The sequence below is a fragment of the Ranitomeya imitator genome, chromosome 6 (genome assembly GCF_032444005.1).
Source record: "Ranitomeya imitator isolate aRanImi1 chromosome 6, aRanImi1.pri, whole genome shotgun sequence".
In the NCBI taxonomy this organism is placed as follows: domain Eukaryota; kingdom Metazoa; phylum Chordata; class Amphibia; order Anura; family Dendrobatidae; genus Ranitomeya; species Ranitomeya imitator.
Window position 1 is genome coordinate 572,218,625 of NC_091287.1, and position 26,866 is coordinate 572,245,490.

At 50.3% G+C, this 26,866-nt stretch overlaps 2 protein-coding genes across 4 annotated transcripts in view; one reads left to right on the top strand and one right to left on the bottom strand.

Annotated features, from left to right (window-relative positions):
• The window catches only part of SLC52A2 (solute carrier family 52 member 2), a 241,047-nt gene that overhangs the window by 138,023 nt on the left and 76,158 nt on the right, over window positions 1-26,866 (bottom strand). The window lies entirely within an intron of this gene.
• FBXL6 (F-box and leucine rich repeat protein 6) overlaps window positions 1-26,866 on the top strand; it is a 118,287-nt gene that overhangs the window by 55,607 nt on the left and 35,814 nt on the right. For all 3 annotated transcript variants that reach the window (XM_069732119.1, XM_069732120.1, XM_069732118.1), the window contains 4 exons: window positions 19,806-19,869; window positions 25,247-25,378; window positions 26,370-26,477; window positions 26,579-26,680. In XM_069732119.1, the coding sequence (XP_069588220.1) occupies window positions 19,806-19,869; window positions 25,247-25,378; window positions 26,370-26,477; window positions 26,579-26,680 (406 nt within the window). The remainder of the gene's footprint in view (window positions 1-19,805; window positions 19,870-25,246; window positions 25,379-26,369; window positions 26,478-26,578; window positions 26,681-26,866) is intronic.

Consider the following 26,866-nt stretch of genomic DNA (forward strand, 5'->3'; position numbering starts at 1 on the left):
TATTTTACAAAGATGTTACAAATGAGACAATTTCAAATATGTACAAGGTAATTATAACATAAAGGGAATTAAAGGAGAAAAGATAACACTCACATGTTCTCAGTTCATTGCATTGCAGGCAACCATACGTCCCAGTTCATTGGACATGCTCAGGGCTCTCCAAGGAAAAAGGCAAGAAGACCAAGCTGGGGACGTGGGCAGACAGTTATAGCTAAGCCTGTAACATCCCAGAAAGGGGTTGGATCACCTCGTCCCTCCTACCTCTTCAGTTAACTCATTTTATCCTAATCTATATCTAATTTCGATAACTCCGCTACAAAACATGTCATAGTCATAACAAACCCAGCATTCATCTCGGATTAACGTGGGCATTCTAATGAGATCAAATATGTCCTGTCTGTGATACATATTTACCGAGAAATCCCTACTTCTTTACCAGATGGAGTTAGAAGCCCGTGTTTCGAGGGATGGGGTAGGTTCACCGAGGGAGATTACGAATATATATTTTCGTCTTCTTAACGTAAACGGTTTGCATAATATCTTACAAAAACAAAACAAAGAACTTCCATGGATTTCTGGAGACTTAGAGTCCAGTTCTAGCTGGAGGAAGATTCTAACCTGGTCGTAAATACCTTTCGGCCATAAAACTCTTCTTCCCCCATCCCTTGGAAAGGAAGCTCTTGGCTGAGTGCAAGGGAAGAGGGGCTTTTTAGCCCGCCACCTGCTAACAAGAGAAACTACTTATATGATATTTCATACCATATCGTGACAGCTTGTTTTCACTGTTTTGGGTCATTCTCCTGTTGGAGGAGCCAGGATCTGCAGATCATACTGAGCTTTCTGATACTTGGTAGCACATTTCTCTCCAGAATGCACAGATCCAGGACCCTCTGTGACAGATGCAGCAGAGCCGTCTAAGAACATCCCCAAGCTCCTCCATGTGCCAGATGCAGCAGACCTGCCCTAGAACATCTCCGAGCTCCTCCATGTGTGAGATGCAGCAGAGCAGGCCCTAGGCATCCCCAAGCTCCTCTGTGTTACAGATGCAGCAGAGCCCCCCAAAACATCACCTGGTTCCTCCACATGCCGGATGCAGCAGAGCTGCCCTAGAACATCCCCAAGATCCTCCATGTGCCTCATGCATCAGAGCAGCCCCAGAACATCCGTGAGCTCATCCGTGTGCCTCATGCATCAGAGCTGCCCAAAACATCCCTGAGCTACTCCATGTGCCAGATGAAGCAGAGCAGCCCCAGAACATCCCCAAGCTTCTACATGTGCCAGATGCAACAGAGCAGACCCAGAACATCCCTGAGCTCCACATGCCAGATGCAGCAGAGCAGCCCCAGAATATCCTCAAGCTCCTCCTTGTGCCAGATGCAGTTGAACCGCCCCAGAATATCCCTGAGCTCCTGCATGTGCCAGAAGCAGCAGGGCTGACCGAGAAGAGAAAGTCTCATGCTCCTCCATGTGTCGGATGTAGTAGAACCTCCCCAGAACATCCCTGAGCTCCTCCATGTGCAAGATACAGCATAGCCACCCCAGATCATCCCCAAGCTCCTCCAGGTGTCAAATGCATGAAAGCTGCCCCAGAGCATTTCCCAGCCTGCCGTGTGCCTGATGCAGCAGAGTCGCCCCATAACATCTTCATTTTCCTCCATGTGTCACATGTAGCAGAGCTGCTCCAGAACATCTGCCAGCTCCTCCATGTCACATGTAGCATACCTACCCAGAACATCCCCGAGCTCCTTCGTGTGCCAGATGTAGCAGATCCACCCCAGAACATCCCCAATCTGCTTTATGTGCCAGATGCATCATAGCTGCTCCATGTGCCAGATGAAGAAGAGCCGCCCGAGACCATTCCCGAGCTCCTCCATGTGCCAGATGCAGAAGAGCCGCCCCAGACCCTTCCAAGCACGTCCGTGTGTCACAGCAGGTGCAATGTTCTTTTCCAGGACGTCCCTCCTGACAGCAACACCAGGAGGTTGTCCTTCTTATCCCTGATAGGGACAGGAAACACAGAAGAGGTTAAATAGCCCCTCCACGCCTCAGTGTTTTCCCTGTCCCTATCAGGGACAGACGCAGAGGAGCGTTGGTGCAGCTTACCGTACCGAAGATTCAATAGCCGGTTGAGTGGGGCTCCCGGAGTGACTTCATCCCTCTCCAGAGGGCTCTGAGCAGCGGAGGCTTGCTAACACAGGCTAACTCCACAGGAATGCGCTGAAACTGAGGGAGGTCCCTCAGCGCAGGTTGAGCTGTGTGTGTGCTCCATGTTTCCATCTGTGAACATAGAGCTAATGTGATGTTGCAAACCTCTGATTTCCAGGACGTCCCTCCTGACAGCACCACCAGGAGATTGTCCTTATCCTTGATAGGGACAGGAGCCAGAAGAGGTTAAATAGCCCATCCCCACCTCCACCCTTCAGTGTTTTTCCTGTCCATATCAGGGACAGATGCAGAGGAGTTTGGTGCGGCTTACCGTACTGAAGATTCCAAGACAGCCAGTCGAGCAGGGCTCCCGGGTAGCTTCATCCCTCCCCAGAGGGCTCTGAGCAGCAGAGGCTTGCTCCAGCAGCAGACTCCGCAGAAAGCGCTGACACCGAGGGAGGTCCCTCAGCGCAGGTCGTGCTGTGTGCTCCCATCTTCGGCGCACCCCTCTCCAGGGGGCTCAGCACCTGCAGCTGTGTACACGGCACACGCCGTCCGGTGATCGCACTCCTGGCGCGACGCGTCGTTGGGAGCGCCGTCGTCAACTTCCGGTTCCGGAACAAGCTGTGTTCAATATCCTTCTCCGGCCTTCATGTTTTTAGTCCAGTATTGGACAAACTGCTTGAAAAAGCAGCAGACAAAGAAGAAAGGCTTTCCTGAGAAAAAGCCGAAAAATCCACCATCCTTTCGTAGGACTCGTTCCCATCCCAGACAGGACTATAGAGGGAAAGGCGGAAGATGGAGCTACCCGAAAGGGGGTAGAGGTACCTTTCAGGATCAGAAGCCAAGTACCAGCAGACAATGATGCCAGCTTAGTGGGTGGAAGACTCCAGTACTTCTTACAGGGCTGGCAGAAGATCACTCAAAATTCTTGGATCTTAAGTTCGATAGAACGAGGTACAGAATAGAATTCAGCCAGTTACCCCCCAGAAGATTTTGTCTGACTCAGACTCAGTCCTTGACAGTTCACCGGAGACTTCCAAAAGATAGGGCCATCATTCTGGTACCGCACTCTCAGAGGTTCAAGGGACACTATTCAAGCCTATTCTCCATAAAGAAACCAGGTGGAGAATACCGTACCATCATAAATCTAAAACCACTAAATCTGTCGGTAACTTACAAACAGTTCAAGATGGAGTCCCTCAAATCCGTAATACCTCTAATCCAGAAAGGATCAGTAATGAGCACTTTAGACCTAAAAAGTGCTTACTACCAGGTTCCCATCTACGCCTCACACCAACAATATCTCAGATTTGCTATAAAAGAGGGAGATCACATTCTACACTTTCAGTTCACGTGCCTGCCGTTCGGCCTCTCGCCTGCTCCCAGAATCTTCACCAAACTTGTGGCAGAGGTGATAACCTTTTTGAGAGAAAAAGAGATCCTGATCATCCCTTATCTGGACGACATCCTGCTTATAGCAGACTCCTCTCAACAGATGGAGAAGAACTTAACAATGACAATGTCCGTTCTAAAAAGCCTAGGATGGCTAATAAATCTAAAAAAATCAAACTTCAAACCTGAGACAAGGAAGTTATTTCTTGGGAGTGATCCTAGACTCAGCTCAGGAACATACGTACCTCCCGCAACACAAGCAAGAATCAATCAAAAGAGAGATTCAAATATTGCAAAAGCAAAAACAGACCTCTATAAGGAAGGCCATGCGGGTGCTGGGGTTAATGAAATCATGCATTTCCAGCGTTCAATGGAGTCCGTATCACTCAAGACCCGTGCAGCAGGAAGTTCTTTCACTTTGGGACGGCAGGGACACAACCCTGGACAACAAAGTGCGTCTGTCCAGAGACGCAAAAAGATCACTCTCATGGTGGACCATACCAACAGTCCTCGAGAAAGAAAGACCTTGGAGAACCTTGCGTGAACATCACCACGGATGCAAGCCGCAAAGGCTGGTGTGCCCACATAAAGCTCAAGGAACTTGGGACGCATCAATACGAAGCAGGTCTTCAAATTGCAGAGAGCTCAGAGCTGTCTGGGAAGTCTTAAAGACATATCAGGAAAAGTTAAAGGACCAACACATCCGTATTTTCTCAGACAATTTAACAGTAGCCTTCCTACTTCACCAAGGAGGTCCAAAACCTCGTCATTTACAGGACCTGTTAGATACAATATTCTCCTGAGCAGAGCTCAGTCAAATCAATAACGGCAGTTCACCTAAAAGTCACTGAAAACCAGGTAGCCGACTTTCTGAGCAGACAAAAGTTATGCCCCACAGAATGGTCATTAAATCGTCTAGAAAAAAGACGACTGAGGGGCGATCTAATAACCATGTATAAGTATATAAGGGGACAATACAAATATCTCGCTGAGGATCTGTTTATACCAAGGAAGGTGACGGGCACAAGGGGGCATTCTTTGCGTCTGGAGGAGAGAAGGTTTTCCCACCAACATAGAAGAGGATTCTTTACTGTTAGGGCAGTGAGAATCTGGAATTGCTTGCCTGAGGAGGTGGTGATGGCGAACTCAGTCGAGGGGTTCAAGAGAGGCCTGGATGTCTTCCTGGAGCAGAACAATATTGTATCATACAATTATTAGGTTCTGTAGAAGGACGTAGATCTGGGGATTTATTATGATGGAATATAGGCTGAACTGGATGGACAAATGTCTTTTTTCGGCCTTACTAACTATGTTGCTATGTTACTAAATCAGGAAATCTTCCTCCACTTAACCCAACGCTGGGGTTTCCCGGAGGTGGATCTATTCGCCTCAAAGAAAAATACAAAAACAGAAAGGTTCTTTTCTCTAAATCCAGGAGACAGGCCGTCAGGAATAGACTCCCTGGCTCAGAAGTGGGATATGAATCTGGCGTATGCTTTTCCTCCAATCGCTCTAATACCGAGAGTATTGAGGAAGATCCAGGAGAGCCAGACGTCAGTAATACTAATAGTTCCATACTGGCCCAAAAGGAGCTGGTTTCCTCTACTGAATTGGATGTCCTTGGAAGAGCCAATCCATCTACCAACAAGACCGGATCTTTTATCTCAAGGCCCTCTACTTCATTAAAACCCGGATCTGCTACAGTTGACAGCATGGATCCTGAGAAAGAGATCCTAAAGTCAAAAGGCTTCTCGGAACCAGTCATTGCCACTATCCAGAGCAGTAGGAAGCCTGTGACTTCTGCAATATACGGGAAGATATGGAAGAAGTTCTGTTCAGAGTACAACATCTGTGTCAGTCTCTCAGGGCCCAGATATCCCTGAAATCCTAGATTTTCTCCAGTGAGGGTTTGATAAAGGACTAAGACCTAGTACGTTAAAAGTACAAATTTCAGCCCTTAGTTCCTTCTATGACTTTCAGTTAGCTACCCATCCATGGATAGTAAGATTTGTTAAGGCCATCCAAAGACTTAGGCCTACAATACGCAGTAAAATACCTCCTTGGGATCTAAACCTGGTTTTGAATGAACTTTGTAAAGAACCATACGAACCACTAGATCAAGCAGACTTAAAAGCTGTAACCTTTAAGGCCTTCTTCCTAGTAGCGATAATGTCAGCGAGACGTATCGGCGAGATTCAATCTTTATCCTTTAAAGATCCATACCTGAAGATTCAAGATGATTGTATCATCCTTAAACTAGAACCCGGGTTTCTCCCTAAGGTTGTTTTCAACTTCCATAGAAGTCAAGAGATTGTTCTACCCACATTTTGCCAAAATTATAGTAATGAGAAAGAGCGTTCTCTTCACGCCTTAGATGTCAAAAGAACAATTCTACACTACCTAGAGGTGACAAACAATTGGAGAGTGGACTCTAACCTATTCATCCAGATGGCCGGAAGAAACAGAGAGAAGAAGGCATCCAAAGCTACTCTAGCTAGATGGATTAAGTCAACTATTAGGGCAGCCTATATCTCGGCAGGGAAACCCCCACCGGAAAGTCTGAAAGCGCACTCGTTGACAACAGTCTCGGCCTCATAGGCAGAAAGCGCTGGGGCTTCTATGGACCAAATATGCAGAGCTGCAACTTGGTCTACATCAAATACCTTCTATAGGCATTATAAATTAGATGTTACAGCAAACCAACAAACTACTTTTGGGAGGAAATTCCTCCAAGCTGTAATCCTGCCCTAAAAAATAGGAGTTATTTGGTATTTCTCCTGGTGTTGTTGTCAGGAGGGACGTCTGTTATGACCTGGTGGTCAGGACAATAAAGGACCTGGTGGTTAAGAGCACACGGAATGACCTGATAGTTACAAATAATGTAGGACGAGCTCTGAGATGTGGGAACTCTGCTGACCGCAATCCCTAATCCTATCACGCACACTAGAAATAGCCGTGGATTGCTCCTAACGCTCCCTATGCAACTCGGCACAGCCTAAGGAACTAGCTAGCCCTGAAGATAGAAAAATAAAGCCTACCTTGCCTCAGAGAAATTCCCCAAAGGAAAAGGCAGCCCTCACATATAATGACTGTGAGTAAAGATGAAAATACAAACACAGAGATGAAATAGATTTAGCAAAGTGAGGCCCGACTTATTGAACAGACTGAGGATAGGAAAGGATGCTTTGCGGTCAGCACAAAAACCTACAAAAGACCACGCAGAGGGCGCAAAAAGACCCTCCGCACCGACTCACGGTGCGGAGGCGCTCCCTCTGCGTCCCAGAGCTTCCAGCAAGCAAGACAACAATAAAATAGCAAGCTGGACAGAAAAATAGCAAACCAAAGAAAATACAAGCAGGAACTTAGCTTCTGCTGGGAAGACAGGTCACAAGAACGATCCAGGAGTGAACTAGACCAATACTGGAACATTGACAGGTGGCATGGAGCAAAGATCTAAGTGGAGTTAAATAGAGCAGCCAGCTAACGAATTAACCTCGTCACCTGTGGAAGGAAACTCAGAAACAACCACCAGAGGCAGTCCATGGACAGAACCAGCCGAAGTACCATTCATGACCACAGGAGGGAGCCCGACAACAGAATTCACAACAGTACCCCCCCCCCTTGAGGAGGGGTCACCAAACCCTCACCAGAGCCCCCAGGCCGTCCAGGATGAGCCAAATGAAAGGCACGAACCAGATCGGCAGCATGAACATCAGAGGCAAAAACCCAGGAATTATCTTCCGGACCATAACCCTTCCACTTGACCAGGTACTGGAGTTTCCGTCTCGAAATACGAGAATCCAAAATCTTCTCCACCACATACTCCAACTCCCCCTCAACCAACACAGGGGCAGGAGGATCAACGGATGGAACCACAGGCGCCACGTATCTCCGCAATAACGACCTATGGAACACATTATGGATGGCAAAAGAAGCAGGAAGGGCCAAACGAAATGACACCGGATTGATAACCTCCGAAATCTTATACGGACCAATGAAACGAGGCTTAAACTTAGGAGAGGAAACCTTCATAGGAACATAACGAGACGACAACCAAACCAAATGCCCAACACGAAGTCGGGGACCCACACAGCGCCGGCGGTTAGCGAAACGTTGAGCCTTCTCCTGGGACAATGTCAAATTGTCCACCACATGAGTCCAAATCTGCTGCAACCTATCCACCACAGTATCTACACCAGGACAGTCCGAAGACTCAACCTGCCCTGAAGAGAAACGAGGATGGAAACCAGAATTGCAGAAAAACGGTGAAACCAAAGTAGCCGAGCTGGCCCGATTATTAAGGGCGAACTCAGCCTAAGGCAAAAAGGACACCCAATCATCCTGATCAGCAGAAACGAAGCATCTCAGATATGTTTCCAAAGTTTGATTAGTTCGTTCGGTTTGGCCATTTGTCTGAGGATGAAAAGCCGAGGAAAAAGACAAATCAATGCCCATCCTAGCACAAAAGGATCGCCAAAACCTCGAAACAAACTGGGAACCTCTGTCAGAAATGATGTTCTCCGGAATACCATGTAAACGAACCACATGCTGGAAAAATAATGGCACCAAATCAGAGGAGGAAGGCAATTTAGACAAAGGTACCAAATGGACCATCTTAGAAAAGCGATCACAAACCACCCAAATGACCGACATCTTTTGAGAGACGGGGAGATCCGAAATAAAATCCATACAAATATGCGTCCAGGGCCTCTTCGGGACCGGCAAGGGCAAAAGCAACCCACTGGCACGAGAACAGCAGGGCTTAGCCCGAGCACAAGTCCCACAGGACTGCAAAAAAGAACGCACATCCCGTGACAAAGACGGCCACCAAAAGGATCTAGCCACCAAATCTCTGGTACCAAAGATTCCAGGATGCCCAGCCAACACTGAACAATGAATCTCAGAGATAACTCTACTAGTCCATCTATCAGGGACAAACAGTTTCTCCGCTGGGCAACGGTCAGGTCTATCAGCCTGAAATTTTTGCAGCACCCGCCGCAAATCAGGGGAGATGGCAGACAAAATTACCCCCTCTTTGAGAATACCCGCCGGCTCAGGTACACCCGGAGAGTCAGGCACAAAACTCCTTGACAGGGCATCAGCCTTCACATTGTTAGAGCCCGGAAGGTACGAAACCACAAAATCAAAACAGGAGAAAAATAACGACCATCGAGCCTGTCTCTGATTCAACCGTTTGGCAGACTCAAGATAAGTCAAATTCTTGTGATCTGTCAAGACCACCACGCGATGCTTGGCTCCTTCAAGCCAATGACGCCACTCCTCGAATGCCCACTTCATGGCCAACAACTCTCGATTACCAACATCATAATTACGCTCAGCAGGCGAAAACTTTCTAGAAAAGAAAGCACATGGCTTCATCACCGAGCCATCAGAACTTCTTTGCGACAAAACAGCCCCTGCTCCAATCTCAGAAGCAACAACCTCAACCTGAAACGGGAGTGAAACATCTGGCTGGCACAACACAGGGGCAGAAGAAAAACAACGCTTCAACTCCTGAAAAGCCTTTACAGCTGCAGAAGACCAATTGACCACATCAGCACCCTTCTTGGTCAAATCAGTCAACGGTTTAGCAACACTAGAAAAATTAGCGATGAAGCGCCGATAAAAATTAGCAAAGCCCAGGAACTTTTGCAGGCTCTTCACAGATGTCGGCTGAGTCCAATCGTAAATGGCCTGGACTTTAACAGGGTCCATCTCGATAGTAGAAGGGGAAAAAATGAACCCCAAAAATGAAACTTTCTGAACTCCAAAGAGACACTTTGACCCCTTCACAAACAAGGAATTCGCACGAAGGACCTGAAACACCATTCTGACCTGCTTCACATGAGACTCCCAATCATCCGAAAAGACAAAAATATCATCCAAATACACAATCAGGAATTTATCCAGGTACTCTCGGAAGATGTCATGCATAAAGGACTGAAATACTGATGGAGCATTGGAAAGCCCGAATGGCATAACCAGGTACTCAAAATGGCCCTCGGGCGTATTAAATGCTGTTTTCCATTCATCGCCTTGTTTAATACACACAAGATTATACGCCCCTCGAAGATCTATCTTGGTGAACCAACTAGCCCCTTTAATACGAGCAAACAAATCCGACAGCAACGGCAAAGGATACTGAAATTTGACTGTAATTTTATTAAGAAGGCAGTAATCAATACAAGGTCTCAAAGAACCATCCTTCTTGGCCACAAAAAAGAACCCTGCTCCTAACGGTGATAACGACAGGCGAATATGGCCTTTCTCCAAGGATTCCTTTATATAACTCCGCATAGCGGCGTGTTCTGGCACAGATAAATTGAACAATCGGCCCTTAGGAAACTTACTACCAGGAATCAAATTAATTGCACAATCGCAATCCCTATGAGGAGGTAGGGCACTGGCTTTAGGCTCATCAAATACATCCCGATAATCCGACAAAACTCTGGAACTTCAGAAGGAGTGGAAGACGAAATAGACAAAAATGGAACATCACCATGTACCCCCTGGCAACCTCAGCTGGACACATACATAGATTTCCAGTCCAATACTGGATTATGAACCTGTAGCCATGGCAACCCCAAAACGACCACATCATGCAGATTATGCAACACCAGAAAGCGGATATCCTCCTGATGTGCAGGAGCCATGCACATGGTCAATTGGGTCCAGTACTGAGGCTTATTCTTGGCCAAAGGCGTAGCATCAATTCCTCTCAATGGAATAGGATACTGCAAGGGCTCCAAGAAAAAACCACAACGCCTAGCATACTCCAAGTCCATCAAATTCAGGGCAGCGCCTGAATCCACAAATGCCATAACAGAATAGGATGACAAAGAGCAAAACAGAGTAACGGACAATAGAAATTTCGACTGTACCGTACCAATGGTGGCAGACCTAGCGAACCGCTTAGTGCTCTTAGGACAATCGGAGATAACATGAGTGGAATCACCACAGTAAAAACATAGCCCATTCCGACGTCTGTGTTCTTGCCGTTCAGCTCTGGTCAAAGTCCTATCACATTGCATAGGCTCAGGCCCATGCTCAGATAGTACCGCCAAATGGTGCACAGCTTTACGCTCACGCAAGCGTCGATCGATCTGAATGGCCAAAGACATAGACTCATTCAGACCAGCAGGCATGGGAAATCCCACCATGACATCCTTAAGGGCTTCAGAGAGACCCTTTCTGAAGATTGCTGCCAGGGCACATTCATTCCACTGAGTGAGCACAGACCACTTTCTAAACTTCTGACAATATATCTCCGCTTCATCCTGACCCTGACACAGAGCCAGCAAGATTTTCTCTGCCTGATCCACTGAATTAGGTTCGTCATAAAGCAATCCAAGCGCCAGGAAAAACGCATCAACATCACGCAATGCCGGATCTCCTGGCGCAAGGGAAAATGCCCAGTCTTGAGGGTCACCACGTAACAAAGAAATAATGATCTTTACTTGTTGAACAGGGTCACCTGAGGAGCGAGGTTTCAAGGCAAGAAACAATTTACAATTATTTTTGAAATTCAAGAACTTAGATCTATCACCAAAAAACAAATCAGGAATTGGAATCCTAGGCTCTGACATCGGATTCTGAACCACAAAATCTTGAATGTTTTGTACCCTTGTAGTGAGATTATCCATCCAAGAGGACAGACCTTGAATGTCCATGTTTACACCTGTGTCCTGAACCACCCAGAGGTAAAGGGGAAAAGAGAGACAAAACACACTGCAAAGAAAAAAAAATGGTCTCAGAACGTCTCTTATCTCTCTATTGAGATGCATTAGTACTTTGGGCCACCTGTACTGTTATGACCTGGTGGTTCGGACAATAATGGACCTGGGGGTTAAGAGCACACGGAATGACCTGATAGTTACAAATAATGTAGGACGAGCTCTGAGACGTGGGAACTCTGCTGACAGCAATCCCTAATCCTATCACGCACACTAGAAATAGCCGTGGATTGCTCCTAACGCTCCCTATGCAACTCGGCACAGCCTAAGGAACTAGCTAGCCCTGAAGATAGAAAAATAAAGCCTACCTTGCCTCAGAGAAATTCCCCAAAGGAAAAGGCAGCCCCCACATATAATGACTGTGAGTAAAGATGAAAATACAAACACAGAGATGAAATAGATTTAGCAAAGTGAGGCCCGACTTATTGAACAGACTGAGGATAGGAAAGGATGCTTTGCGGTCAGCACAAAAACCTACAAAAGACCACGCAGAGGGCGCAAAAAGACCCTTCGCACCGACTCACGGTGCGGAGGCGCTCCCTCTGCGTCCCAGAGCTTCCAGCAAGCAAGACAACAATAAAATAGCAAGCTGGACAGAAAAATAGCAAACCAAAGAAAATACAAGCAGGAACTTAGCTTCTGCTGGGAAGACAGGTCACAAGAACGATCCAGGAGTGAACTAGACCAATACTGGAACATTGACAGGTGGCATGGAGCAAAGATCTAAGTGGAGTTAAATAGAACAGCCAGCTAACGAATTAACCTCGTCACCTGTGGAAGGAAACTCAGAAACACCCACGAGAGGAAGTCCATGGACAGAACCAGCCGAAGTACCATTCATGACCACAGGAGGGAGCCCGACAACAGAATTCACAACAGACGTCCTGGAAAGTAGGAATTAGTCCTACTCGTAATAGTGTTTCCAGGAGTCCATCATGACAGCACCCCTTACATACCCTCCCTTGCGTTCCTGTCTGATATGTGATGTAAACGTGTAGAAAGGAATTCCAATAAAATAGAGTTGCATCCATCCTGGTGTGGTACTTGGGAAAATCACTGAAGGGTGGAGGTGGGGAGGGACTATTTAACCTCTTCTGTGTTCCTGTCCCTATCAAGACGAAGTACAACCTCCTGGTGGTGCTGTCATGATGGACTCCTGGAAACACTATTACCGGTAGGACTAATTCCTACTTTTTTCTTTTCCGTCCACAGGATGGTCCCCAGAAGCTTTATTGCTTGTTAACATACATTTTGGCAAATTGCAGTCTTACTTTCAATAAGTCGGGCCTCACTTTGCTATATCTATATTAACTATGTTACTATTTACTAACTATGTTACTATTTAGGTTCTGTAGAAGGACGTAGATCTGGGGATTTATTATGATGGAATATAGGCTGAACTGGATGGACAAATGTCTTTTTTCGGCCTTACTAACTATGTTACTATGTTACTATGTTACTTTATGACTTGCTTTCAGTGGTTTCCTCCTTGGTCATACTCCATGAAGTCCACTTTGTCCCTGACAAAACTGTATGCTGCAACCTGACACTGATGGACCTGGACCTCTGAGTTCACCTCTGATCTCTTTGGAAGTTGTTCTGGGATCTGCAGTTCCCATTCGTATTTTCAGTCTTCTGAGTTTATCATCCGTTTTCTTCTTGCTGCAGAGTCCAGGGAGGTCGTCTACAGCCCCATTGACCATGTGCAGCTGTAGTCACAGGACCGTCTGGCTGCATGGAGATGTCTTACTGCCTTTACCTGAGATGTTTTTCTGTAATGTTCTTTATGATCTCCTGAGACAACTCTCTGCTCAGCTTTCTGTGCTCCATGTTCAGTGTTGTACACCATGATAACAAACAGCACAGTGACTACTTTGTACCCTGTAAATAGGAACTGACTGATCACAAGTCTATAGACTCCTGTCTCAGTGTCCCATGTCCCTACAGTCATATTATTTTCAGTAATTCTAGAGAAATCATCATTTATCTCCAGGACATTTCATGAATTGTTTTTTCTCTTAAATTTTCTGTTAAACCAAAATTTGCAATCCAGCAAAAAGCTCCGTCTGCTTCTCCTCACTGATGTCCAGAAAGTTTACACTAATCATTATCTGTCGGTGTCTGGTTGGTTCTTCCAGCGACCCGGGGAGGGGGGGTTTCATACTTTACCAGAAGAGATCAACAATTTTGTTCACATTCTGTATACAGGTGCGGCCCCTCTGTCAGTATGCCACTTCTATCTGTTCTCAACTTGCACTTGCTATGCAGGGATACCAGGGCATGGAGTCATTACATCTCACACAGGAGCAGTACAGAACAGACCGGTGACTCCAGTGTGGATGTACACTGTGTGCAAAATTATTAGGCAAGTTGTATTTTGATCACATGATACTTTTTATACTTGTTGTCCTACTCCAAGCTGTTCAGGCTGGAGAGCCAACTACCAATTCAGTAAATCAGGTGATGTGCATCTCTGTAATGAGGAGGGGTGTTGTCTAATTACATCAACACCCTATATAAGGTGTGCTTAATTATTAGGCAATTTCCTTTCCTTTGGGAAAATGGGTCGGAAGAGAGATTTGACAGCTCTGAAAAGTCCAAAATTGTGAGATGTCTTGCAGAGGAATGCAGCAGTCTTGAAATTGCCAAACTTTTGATGCGTGATCACCGAATAATCAAGTGTTTCATGGCAAATAGTCAACAGGGTCGCAAGAAGCGCGTTGGGCAAAAAAGGCGCAAAATAACTTCCCATGAATTGAGGAAAATCAAGCGTGAAGCTGCCAAGATGCCATTTGCCACCAGTTTTGCCATATTTCGGAGCTGCAACGTTACTGGAGTAACAAAAAGCACAAGGTGTGCGATACTCAGGGACATGGCCAAGGTAAGGAAGGCTGAAAAACGACCACCTGTGAACAAGAAATATAAAATAAAACGTCAAGACTGGGCCAAGAAATATCTTAAGACTGACTTTTCAAAGGTTTTATGGACTGATGAAATGAGAGTGACTCTTGATGGGCCAGAGGCTGGATCAGTAAAGGGCAGAGAGCTCCACTCCGACTCAGACACCAGCAAGGTGGAGGTGGGGGACCGGTATGGGCTGGGATCATCAAAGATGAACTTGTGGGACCTTCTCAGGTTGACGATGGAGTGAAGCTCAACTCCCAGACCTATTGCCAGTTTCTGGAAGACAACTTCTTCAAGCAGTGGTACAGGAAGAAGTCGGTATCGTTCAAGGAAAACATGATTTTCCTGCAGGACAATGCTCCATCACATGCCTCCAACTACTCCACAGCATGGCTGGCCAGTAAAGGTCTCGAAGAAGAAAAAATAATGACATTGCCCCCTTGTTCACCTGATCTGAACCCCATAGAGAACCTGTGGTCCCTCATAAAATGTGAGATCTACAGGGAGGGAGAACAGTCCACCTCTCGGAGCAGTGTCTGGAGGCTGTGGTGGCTGCTGCACGCAATGTTGGTCGTAAACAGATCAAGCGACTGACAGAATCTATGGATGGAGTCTGCTGAGTGTCATCAGAAAGAAAGGGGGCTATATTGGGCACTCATTTTTGGGGGTTTTGTTTTTGCATGTCAGAAATGTTTATTTCTATATTTTATGCAGTTATATTGGTTTACCTGTTGAACATAAACAAGTGAGATGGGAATATATTTGGTTTTTATTAAGTTGCCTAATAATTCTGCACAGTAATAGTTACCTGCACACACAGATATCCTCCTAAGGCCATGTTCACACAGTGCGTTTTTTACTGCGGAACCGCAGCGGTATTGCCGCTGCGGTTCCGCAGCAGTTTTCCATGCAGGGTACATAACAATGTAACCCTATGGAAAACAGTCACTGCTGTGCACATGGTCCGTAATTTCGTTTAAAAAGCCGCGCAGAATAGCTGCGGCAAAAAAGAAGGAGCATGTCACTTCTTTTTCCTGAACCGCAGCGGTTCTGCACCCATAGACCTCCATTGTGAGGTCAAAATCGCAGTAAAACCCGCAGATCAAAAATATATCTGCGGGTTTTACTGCGATCTGATGTGCAGAACCGCTGCAGCAGGAAGTGCGGGGGAGCGGGCGGAAGTGCGTGGGCGGAGTGTGGCTGCCCCCCCCCGTGCTCCGATCCCGCCCCCCCGTGCTCCGATGCCCCCCCCCCCCGTGCTCCGATGCCCCCCCCCAGTGCTCCGATGCCCCCCCCGTGCCCTAATCTCCCCCCCTTATACTTACCCGGCGTCCCGGTGTCCGTCCGGCCGTCTTCTACCTGGGCGCCGCCATCTTGCAAAATGGCGGGCGCATGCGCAGTGCGCCCGCCGAATCTGCCGGCCGGCAGATTCGCTCCAAAGTGCATTTTGATCACTGAGATATAACCTATCTCAGTGATCAAAATAAAAAAATAGTAAATGACACCCCCCCCCCCCCCCACTTTGTCACCCCCATTGGTAGGGACAATAAAAAAATTAAGAATTTTTTTTTTTTTTTCACTAAGGTTAGAATAGGGGTAGGGGTAGGGGTAGGGTTAGGGTATTTTCAGCCATTTTAGCCCTAAAAAGCTTCCTAGGAAACACACAGTCTCTGCATAGAAAACTGCATAAAAAAAGGATAAAAAAACGCATCAAAAAAGGACCAAAAAAAGGACCTGCGTTTTCTGCCAAGAGCTGCAGTTTTTTAAAAAAACTGTCCTGAAAAAAAAAGGATGGAAATCCTGAACGTGTGAACATACCCTTAGAGATATCCAAATCTAAAAAAAAAAAAAACCACTCCAACTTCCAAAAATATTAAGCTTTGATATTTGAGTCTTTTGGGTTGATTGAGAACATAGTTGTTGATCAAGAATAAAAATAATCCTCTAAAATACAACTTGCCTAATAATTCTGCACGCAGTGTATGACAGCCTGATCTCCCTGCGTAGTACAGGTCGCCTCCGCACAGCAGAAACGAAAGTGATCTGTCCTCTGGTGGGGTCAGGCTCTTTCCTTTTGAGTGTTGCTGCCTGATGTACTCGCCATCAGTGAGAGCTGTCTGGTGGCGCCCATTTAACCCTAACCCTTGGGTGCCAAATTCTTTGGTTGCCAAGATCTCCACAATGGAGAGGAGAGAAAAAAATATATCGGCATCCTCTTTAACATAAATGAAAGGTCCTCATTAATGTCGCCCATTTCCTGTAGTAATCAAATGAAAAATAAACTGAAAATTTTCCATATGAAAAATAAAATAATGTGGTTGCATAAGTCTGCACAGCCTTATACTGAGGCCGGAGTCACACTACAGCGAGATACTGCCGAGTCTCGCAGGTTAAAAGCAAGCTCTGGCACCGGCACTCCGGAGCGGAGCGTGCGGCTCCATGTATTGCTGTGCGGCTGCACGCTCCGCTCCGGAGTGCCGTTGCCAGAGCTTGCTTTTAACCTGCGAGACTCGGCCATATCTCGCTATGTGTGATCCCGGCCTAATACTTTTTGTAGTCCCTTTTGAATTTCTGACAGTGTTCAGTGGGTTTGGGTCACGATCTCTTAGCACGGCTCCTCCTGGCAGCAGCTCCTCATCTTTCAGATTATGGGGCATCTCCTCTGTACAGCGCCCTCTTCAGGTCACCACAGATTGCGGGGACATCTCCTCTGTACAGCGCCCTCTTAAGGTCACCACAGATTGCGGGGGCATCTCCTGTGTACAGCGCCCTCTTCAGGTCACCACAGATTGCGGGGGCATCTCCTGTGTACAGCGCCCTCTTCAGGACACCACAGATTGCGGGGGCATCTCCTGTGTACAGCGTCCTCTTCAGGTCACCACAGATTGCGGGGACATCTCCTGTGTACAGCGTCCTCTTCAGGTCACCACAGATTGCAGGGGACATCTCCTGTGTACAGCGCCCTCTTCAGGTCACCACAGATTGCGGGGACATCTCCTGTGTACGGCATCCTCTTCAGGTCACCACAGATTGCGGGGACATCTCCTGTGTACAGCGTCCTCTTCAGGACACCACAGATTGCGGGGGCATCTCCTGTGTACAGCATCCTCTTCAGGTCACCACAGATTGTGGGGACATCTCCTGTGTACAGCGCCCTCTTCAGGTCACCACAGATTGCGGGGACATCTCCTGTGTACAGCGTCCTCTTCAGGACACCACAGATTGCGGGGGCATCTCCTGTGTACAGCGTCCTCTTCAGGTCACCACAGATTGCGGGGGCCTCTCCTGTGTACAGCGCCCTCTTCAGGTCACCACAGATTGCGGGGGCATCTCCTGTGTACAGCATCCTCTTCAGGTCACCACAGATTGTGGGGGCATCTCCTGTGTACAGCGCCCTCTTCAGGTCACCACAGATTGCGGGGACATCTCCTGTGTACAGTGTCCTCTTCAGGTCACCACAGATTGCGGGGACATCTCCTGTGTACGGCATCCTCTTCAGGTCACCACAGATTGCGGGGACATCTCCTGTGTACAGCGTCCTCTTCAGGACACCACAGATTGCGGGGGCATCTCCTGTGTACAGCATCCTCTTCAGGTCACCACAGATTGTGGGGACATCTCCTGTGTACAGCGTCCTCTTCAGGTCACCACAGATTGTGGGGACATCTCCTGTGTACAGCGCCCTCTTCAGGTCACCACAGATTGCGGGGACATCTCCTGTGTACAGCGTCCTCTTCAGGACACCACAGATTGCGGGGGCATCTCCTGTGTACAGCGTCCTCTTCAGGTCACCACAGATTGCGGGGCCTCTCCTGTGTACAGCGCCCTCTTCAGGTCACCACAGATTGCGGGGGCATCTCCTGTGTACAGCATCCTCTTCAGGTCACCACAGATTGCGGGGGCCTCTCCTGTGTACAGCGTCCTCTTCAGGTCACCACAGATTGCGGGGGCCTCTCCTGTGTACAGCGCCCTCTTCAGGTCACCACAGATTGCGGGGACATCTCCTGTGTACAGCGCCCTCTTCAGGACACCACAGATTGCGGGGACATCTCCTGTGTACAGCGTCCTCTTCAGGTCACCACAGATTGCGGGTACATCTCCTGTGTACAGCGCCCTCTTCAGGTCACCACAGATTGCGGGGGCATCTCCTGTGTACAGCGCCCTCTTCAGGTCACCACAGATTGCGGGGGCATCTCCTGTGTACAGCATCCTCTGCAGGTCACCACAGACTGTCCCTTGGGTTCAGAGCTGGGAGTGAGCTGTGCTGTTCCAGTACTTCTATTAATGGACAGCATAGTAGCTCAGTTGTTAGCACTGTTGCCTTGAAGCTCTAGGGTCCTAGGTTCAAATCCCATCAAGGACAACATCTGCAAGGAGTTTGTATTTTCTAGGGGATGTAGATTTTGAGCTCCAATGGGGACAGGATAATGATGTCTATAAAGCTGCAGAAGTAATGGTGCAATATAAGCGAGAAATAATTCCATCTTCTCTCGGGTAGCCGGTTATTTGGAGGTCTTTAGGGTCGTAGTCACTGAGAGGTGAAATTCCTCCTCATCTTCAGCTTTTTAGCAGAGGCCGGAAGGTTCTGATATAAAATTTTCTATTTGTTCTGTCCATAATCCCCTCCCCCTTGGCTAAAGCCCCAGGGCACAATGCTGCCACCACCATGCCTCACTGTGGGGATGGAGGTCTTCTGATTATGCGTAGTGTTGGATTTACACCTTCTGGGATTATGGCCACAGAGTTCCCCCTCGGTCTCATCAGACAGATTACGTTTCCTGCTTCTGGCTGATGTGATAGAAGATTTGGCAGAATATTGTGGGGCCTGGTTGTTAGCCTTAGTTAGAAAATGCTTCCGTATTTCCCCTGACCATACAGGTCAGACATATGAAGAATACGTGAGATTGTAGTCACATGTAGAACACAACCAGGACTGGCCAGAAATTCCCGCAGCTCCCTTAATGTTGCTGTCGGGCTCCAGGGACAATTTTCTTCTAGTCTTTCCTTACTTTTCGAGGGACGTCCAGTTCTCTGTAATGTTGCTAAGTTGCCAGATTTCAGCTCCTTATTGATGACGTCTTCACAGTGTCCATGTCAAATCTGATACCTAGGAAATGATTTTGTTCCTTCTCCTGACTGACAATTTTCCACACTGAGATCCTTTGCTGTGTTGTCAGTTGTTTACGGTTCAGGAAATGTCAGGAAAATCCTCCGAGAGCAGCAGCACCTTCTCCGGGGTCAAGCAGAATCGCTGTAAATGAAGGATGCTGAGGGCTGACTACTTTGTAACATGGAGGAAATGTGATCGGCTGATTCTGAACACACCCACATCCCCAGTTATAAGAGGATGTGCACACTTATGCAACTGCATTATTTTAGGTTTCTTATTTTTTATTGTCTCAGAAAGATTTCAGTTTGTTTTTCACTGGATATAAACAGATTATGGGCTACACTAGGGGAAAAAGTTCTTAAATAATTCTTCATTTACTATATCTGGCCTTTTTCCAGGGGCGTGTACACTTTATATAACCACTGCAGGACTGTTCTGTAATATTATTACAGGTGTCCTAATCTCAGGTCCTCACCATAATTTCTGTGACTGAGATCATCCTCACTTCTGTTTTTCAGACTTTCTCAGGTTTCTGACTTCTCCCTGCATCACTGGAATGATCACATCCCATTTGTTCTTCAGGTAACGCTGTATGCCGCCCCCTCATAGCACCTCCCTCGCGCCTACTTATCTCGCCCCTCATAGCACCTCCCTCGCGCCTTCTTATCTCGCCCCCTCATAGCACCTCCCACGCGCCTTCTTATCTCGCCCCTCATAGCACCTCCCTCGCGCCTTCTCATCCCACCGCCTCCGCTTTGCATTTCCCCTGCGCTTTCTCATCTGGCCAGCTCCCCACCGCCTTCTCATCGCACCTCCACCGCGCCTTCTTATCCCTCCTCATCCCACCTGCTCCTCATCGAATCTCCCCTTCTCCTTCTCATCCTGCCTTTTCTCATCTATTTTCCCCAGTGCCTTCTCATCACACCTCCCCCGCACCTTCTCATCACACCTCCCCCCGCGCCTTCTCATCACACCTCCCCCCGCACCTTCTCATCACACCTCCCCCCGCACCTTCTCATCAAACCTCCCCCCGCGCCTTCTCATCACACCTCCCCCCGTGCCTTCTCATCAAACCTCCCCCGCACCTTCTCATCACACGTCCCCCCGCGCCTTCTCATCACACCTCCCCCCGCACCTTCTCATCAAACCTCCCCCCGAGCCTTCTCATCACACCTCCCCCCACGCCTTCTCATCACACCTCCCCCCGCACCTTCTCATCACACCTCCCCCCGCACCTCATCAAACCTCCCCCCGCGCCTTCTCATCACACCTCCCCCCGCGCCTTCTCATCACACCTCCCCCCGCACCTTCTCATCACACCTCCCCCCGTGCCTTCTCATCAAACCTCCCCCGCACCTTCTCATCACACCTCCCCCCGCGCCTTCTCATCACACCTCCCCCCGCGCCTTCTCATCACACCTCCCCCCGCACCTTCTCATCACACCTCCCCCCGCGCCTTCTCATCAAACCTCCCCCCGCGCCTTCTCATCAAACCTCCCCCGCACCTTCTCATCACACCTCCCCCCACGCCTTCTCATCACACCTCCCCCCGCGCCTTCTCATCACACCTCCCCCCACGCCTTCTCATCACACCTCCCCCCGTGCCTTCTCATCACACCTCCCCCGCGCCTTCTCATCACCCCTCCCCCGCGCCCTCTCATCACACCTCCCCTGCGCCTTCTCATCACACCTCCCCCGCGCCCTCTCATCCCGCCCCCTCCTCTTTTAGAATAAATCTACTTCTGTTTCTGATACCTGCCTGTTTCTCGCTTTCTCTCTCTCTATATACCAGTCTTCTCGCCTCCGCCCTCCTCTCTCAACTCCGCCCGAGTCTGTCACTCTCAGGGTGTCTCGCCATTCTGCCCCCTGTCTCACTCTGTGTCTCTTGCCTCCACCCCGCGTCTCACTCTTAGTGTCTCTCACCTCTGCATCTCTCACTCTTGTCTCCTTCCCGCATCTCTCTCTCGTCGTCGTCTCCCACCTCTGCTCCGCGTCTGTCACTCTCGTCTCTCGCCTCCACCCCGCATTTGTCACTCTTGTCGTCTCCCGCCTCCACCCCATGTCCGTCACTCTAGGTGTCTCTCGCCTCCGTCACTCTAGGTGTCTCTCGCCTCCGTCACTCTAGGTGTCTCTCGCCTCCGTCACTCTAGGTGTCTCTCGCCTCCGTCACTCTTGGTGTCTCTCGCCTCCGTCACTCTAGGTGTCTCTCGCCTCCGTCACTCTTGGTGTCTCTCGCCTCCGTCACTCTAGGTGTCTCTCGCCTCCACCCCGCATTTGTCACTCTTGTCGTCTCCCGCCTCCACCCCATGTCCGTCACTCTAGGTGTCTCTCGCCTCCGTCACTCTAGGTGTCTCTCGCCTCCGTCACTCTTGGTGTCTCTCGCCTCCATCACTCTAGGTGTCTCTCGCCTCCACCCCACGTCTGTCACTCTAGGTGTCTCTCGCCTCCGTCACTCTAGGTGTCTCTCACCTCCACCCCACGTCTATCATTCTAGGTGTCTCTCGCCTCCGTCACTCTAGGTGTCTCTCGCCTCCACCCCACGTCTGTCACTCTGTGTCTCTCGCCTCCGTCACTCTAGGTGTCTCTCGCCTCCACCCCGTGTCTGTCACTCTAGGTGTCTCCCGCCTCCGTCACTCTAGATGTCTCCCGCCTCCGTCACTCTAGGTGTCTCTCGCCTCCGTCACTCTAGGTGTCTCTCGCCTCCGTCACTCTAGGTGTCTCTCGCCTCCACCCCACGTCTATCATTCTAGGTGTCTCTCGCCTCCACCCCACGTCTATCATTCTAGGTGTCTCTCGCCTCCGTCACTCTAGGTGTCTCTCGCCTCCACCCCACGTCTATCACTCTAGGTGTCTCTCGCCTCCGTCACTCTAGGTGTCTCTCGCCTCCACCCCGTGTCTGTCACTCTAGGTGTCTCCCGCCTCCGTCACTCTAGATGTCTCCCGCCTCCGTCACTCTAGGTGTCTCTCGCCTCCATCACTCTTGGTGTCTCTCGCCTCCGTCACTCTAGGTGTCTCTCGCCTCCACCCCGTGTCCGTCACTCTAGGTGTCTCTCGCCTCCGTCACTCTAGGTGTCTCTCGCCTCCGTCACTCTAGGTGTCTCCCGCCTCCGTCACTCTAGATGTCTCCCGCCTCCGTCACTCTAGGTGTCTCTCGCCTCCGTCACTCTTGGTGTCTCTCGCCTCCGTCACTCTAGGTGTCTCTCGCCTCCACCCCGTGTCCGTCACTCTAGGTGTCTCTCGCCTCCACCCCGTGTCTGTCACTCTAGGTGTCTCTCGCCTCCACCCCGTGTCTGTCACTCTAGGTGTCTCTCGCCTCCACCCCGTGTCTGTCACTCTAGGTGTCTCTCGCCTCCACCCCGTGTCTGTCACTCTAGGTGTCTCTCGCCTCCACCCCGTGTCTGTCACTTTCGGTGTCTCTCGCCTCCGTCACTCTAGGTGTCTCTCGCCTCCGTCACTCTAGGTGTCTCTCGCCTCCACCCCGTGTCCGTCACTCTAGGTGTCTCCCGCCTCCGTCACTCTAGGTGTCTCTCGCCTCCGTCACTCTTGGTGTCTCTCGCCTCCGTCACTCTAGGTGTCTCTCGCCTCCACCCCGTGTCTGTCACTCTAGGTGTCTCTCGCCTCCGTCACTCTTGGTGTCTCTCGCCTCCGTCACTCTAGGTGTCTCTCGCCTCCGTCACTCTAGGTGTCTCTCGCCTCCGTCACTCTAGGTGTGTCTCGCCTCCACCCCACGTCTATCATTCTAGGTGTCTCTCGCCTCCGTCACTCTTGGTGTCTCTCGCCTCCGTCACTCTAGGTGTCTCTCGCCTCCACCCCATGTCTGTCACTCTAGGTGTCTCTCGCCTCCACCCCGTGTCTGTCACTCTAGGTGTCTCCCGCCTCCGTCACTCTTGGTGTCTCTCGCCTCCGTCACTCTAGGTGTCTCTCGCCTCCACCCCACGTCTATCACTCTAGGTGTCTCTCGCCTCCGTCACTCTAGGTGTATCTCGCCTCCGTCACTCTAGGTGTCTCTCGCCTCCACCCCGTGTCTGTCACTCTAGGTGTCTCTCGCCTTCGTCACTCTTGGTGTCTCTCGCCTCCGTCACTCTAGGTGTCTCTCGCCTCCACCCCACGTCTATCACTCTAGGTGTCTCTCGCCTCCGTCACTCTAGGTGTCTCTCGCCTCCGTCACTCTAGGTGTCTCTCGCCTCCACCCCACGTCTATCATTCTAGGTGTCTCTCGCCTCCGTCACTCTATGTGTCTCTCGCCTCCACCCCGTGTCTGTCACTCTAGGTGTCTCTCGCCTCCACCCCGTGTCTGTCACTCTCTAGGTGTCTCTCGCCTCCGTCACTCTAGGTGTCTCTCGCCTCCGTCACTCTAGGTGTCTCTCGCCTCCACCCCGTGTCTGTCACTCTAGGTGTCTCTCGCCTCCGTCACTCTAGGTGTCTCTCGCCTCCGTCACTCTAGGTGTCTCTCGCCTCCGTCACTCTAGGTGTCTCTCGCCTCCGTCACTCTAGGTGTCTCTCGCCTCCGTCACTCTAGGTGTCTCTCGCCTCCGTCACTCTTGGTGTCTCTCGCCTCCGTCACTCTAGGTGTCTCTCGCCTCCGTCACTCTTGGTGTCTCTCGCCTCCACCCCACGTCTGTCACTCTAGGTGTCTCTCGCCTCCGTCACTCTAGGTGTCTCTCGCCTCCACCCCGTGTCTGTCACTCTAGGTGTCTCTCGCCTCCACCCCGTGTCTGTCACTCTAGGTGTCTCTCGCCTCCACCCCGTGTCTGTCACTCTAGGTGTCTCTCGCCTCCACCCCGTGTCTGTCACTCTAGGTGTCTCTCGCCTCCGTCACTCTTGGTGTCTCTCGCCTCCGTCACTCTTGGTGTCTCTCGCCTCCGTCACTCTAGGTGTCTCTCGCCTCCACCCCGTGTCTATCATTCTAGGTGTCTCTCGCCTCCGTCACTCTAGGTGTCTCTCGCCTCCACCCCGTGTCTGTCACTCTAGGTGTCTCTCGCCTCCGTCACTCTTGGTGTCTCTCGCCTCCGTCACTCTAGGTGTCTCTCGCCTCCACCCCGTGTCTATCATTCTAGGTGTCTCCCGCCTCCGTCACTCTTGGTGTCTCTCGCCTCCGTCACTCTAGGTGTCTCTCGCCTCCACCCCGTGTCTGTCACTCTAGGTGTCTCCCGCCTCCGTCACTCTTGGTGTCTCTCGCCTCCGTCACTCTAGGTGTCTCTCGCCTCCACCCCACGTCTATCACTCTAGGTGTCTCTTGCCTCCGTCACTCTAGGTGTCTCTCGCCTCCACCCCACGTCTATCACTCTAGGTGTCTCTCGCCTCCGTCACTCTAGGTGTCTCTCGCTTCCACCCCGTGTCTGTCACTCTAGGTGTCTCTCGCCTCCGTCACTCTAGGTGTCTCTCGCCTCCACCCCGTATCTGTCACTCTAGGTGTCTCTCGCCTCCGTCACTCTAGGTGTCTCTCGCCTCCGTCACTCTAGGTGTCTCTCGCCTCCGTCACTCTAGGTGTCTCTCGCCTCCGTCACTCTAGGTGTCTCTCGCCTCCGTCACTCTAGGTGTCTCTCGCCTCCGTCACTCTAGGTGTCTCTCGCCTCCGTCACTCTAGGTGTCTCTCGCCTCCGTCACTCTAGGTGTCTCTCGCCTCCGTCACTCTAGGTGTCTCTCGCCTCCACCCCGTGTCTGTCACTCTCTAGGTGTCTCTCGCCTCCGTCACTCTAGGTGTCTCTCGCCTCCGTCACTCTAGGTGTCTCTCGCCTCCGTCACTCTAGGTGTCTCTTGCCTCCGTCACTCTAGGTGTCTCTCGCCTCCGTCACTCTAGGTGTCTCTCGCCTCCGTCACTCTAGGTGTCTCTCGCCTCCGTCACTCTAGGTGTCTCTTGCCTCCGTCACTCTAGGTGTCTCTCGCCTCCATCCTGCATCTGTCACTCTCGGTGTCTCACCTCCTCTCTGTATCTCTCACTCTCTCTTCTGTTTTGCAGAGTCTTGCCTCCTTCTGCCCGCTGCTTACTGCTCTCACACTGTCTCACTGCAGTAAGGTGACGGCAGACGCTCTGGTGTCTGTGGGTGAAAGCTGCCCTCATCTCACCTCCCTCAATTTACAGGACTCTGAGGTGAGTGCACAGTACGTGAATCGTCGTGTAAGGGCCTTCAGGGGTTAGGTGGAGTGCACGTGTGATGTTGGGGGATGTGTTGTGGGGTGCAGGTGTGGTAGGTTGTGCGCACTCCACCTTAGGTGTGATATTGTGGGGAGCAGGTGTGGTATGTTGTGCGCACTCCACCCTAGGTGTGATATTGTGGGGTGCAGGTGTGGTAGGTTGTGCGCACTCCACCCTAGGTGTGATATTGTGGGGTTCAGGTGTGGTATGTTGTGCGCACTCCACCCTAGGTGTGATATTGTGGGGTGCAGGTGTGGTAGGTTGTGCGCACTCCACCCTAGGTGTGATATTGTGGGGTTCAGGTGTGGTAGGTTGTGCGCACTCCACCCTAGGTGTGATATTGTGGGGTTCAGGTGTGGTAGGTTGTGCGCACTTCACCCTAGGTGTGATATTGTGGGGTTCAGGTGTGGTAGGTTGTGCGCACTCCACCCTAGGTGTGATATTGTGGGGTGCAGGTGTGGTAGGTTGTGCGCACTCCACCCTAGGTGTGATATTGTGGGGTTCAGGTGTGGTAGGTTGTGCGCACTCCACCCTAGGTGTGATATTGTGGGGTTCAGGTGTGGTAGGTTGTGCGCACGCCACCCTAGGGTTGATATTGTGGGGTGCAGGTGTGGTAGGTTGTGCGCACTCCACCCTAGGTGTTGTGTTGCGGGGTGCCGGAGTGGTAGGCTGCGGGCTCTTCACCCTAGGTGTTGTGTTGTGGGGTGCCGGAGTGGTAGGCTGCGGGCTCTTCACCCTAGGTGTTGTGTTGCGGGGTGCAGGAGTGGTAGGCTGTGGGCGCTCCACCCTAGGTTTTGTGTTGTGGGGTGCAGGTGTGGTAGGTTGTGGGGTGCAGGTGTGGTAAGTTGTGGGGTGCAGGTGTGGTAGGCTGCGGGCGCTCTACCCTAGGTGTTGTGTTGTGGGGTGCTGTGAGTCAACTTTCAGTGACATGTGACTGTCTTTGCAGGTGGACAGTAAGGCTGTGTCTCGCTTTTTGGACGTGCGCGGCTCCAGTCTGCGCTGCTTGTTTTTGTCCGTCAGCTGCCAAACTAATAACATCCTGAGCCTGCTCACGGTGAGGCCTCTTCGGACCATCACTCCCATTCTCCTCCCTGTTCCCAGTGAGTATACCCCCCCGGCCCCTGTATTACTAATGGTGTTTGTGTCTCCTGTCAGAGTGGCTCCTGCCCTGAACTTAGGGTGCTGGAGGTAAACCGTGGGGTGGAGATGGTGCAAGTCTGGGCCGAAAATCTCCAAGGCTCATGTCCGAAGCTGGAGGTAATGTCGTCGCCCCATAATGTGGGACTTTCTGAGACATTGTGCCTGTTAGTTCCAAATTAAATAGTAAAATTCACATACGTGCACGGAAGAGACACGCTGATACACTGAGCATCAAAGCAGATCTCGCTTTATTACCCATGACATCATCTTATGTAGGTTATTAGTATTCATGCAATGTAATAT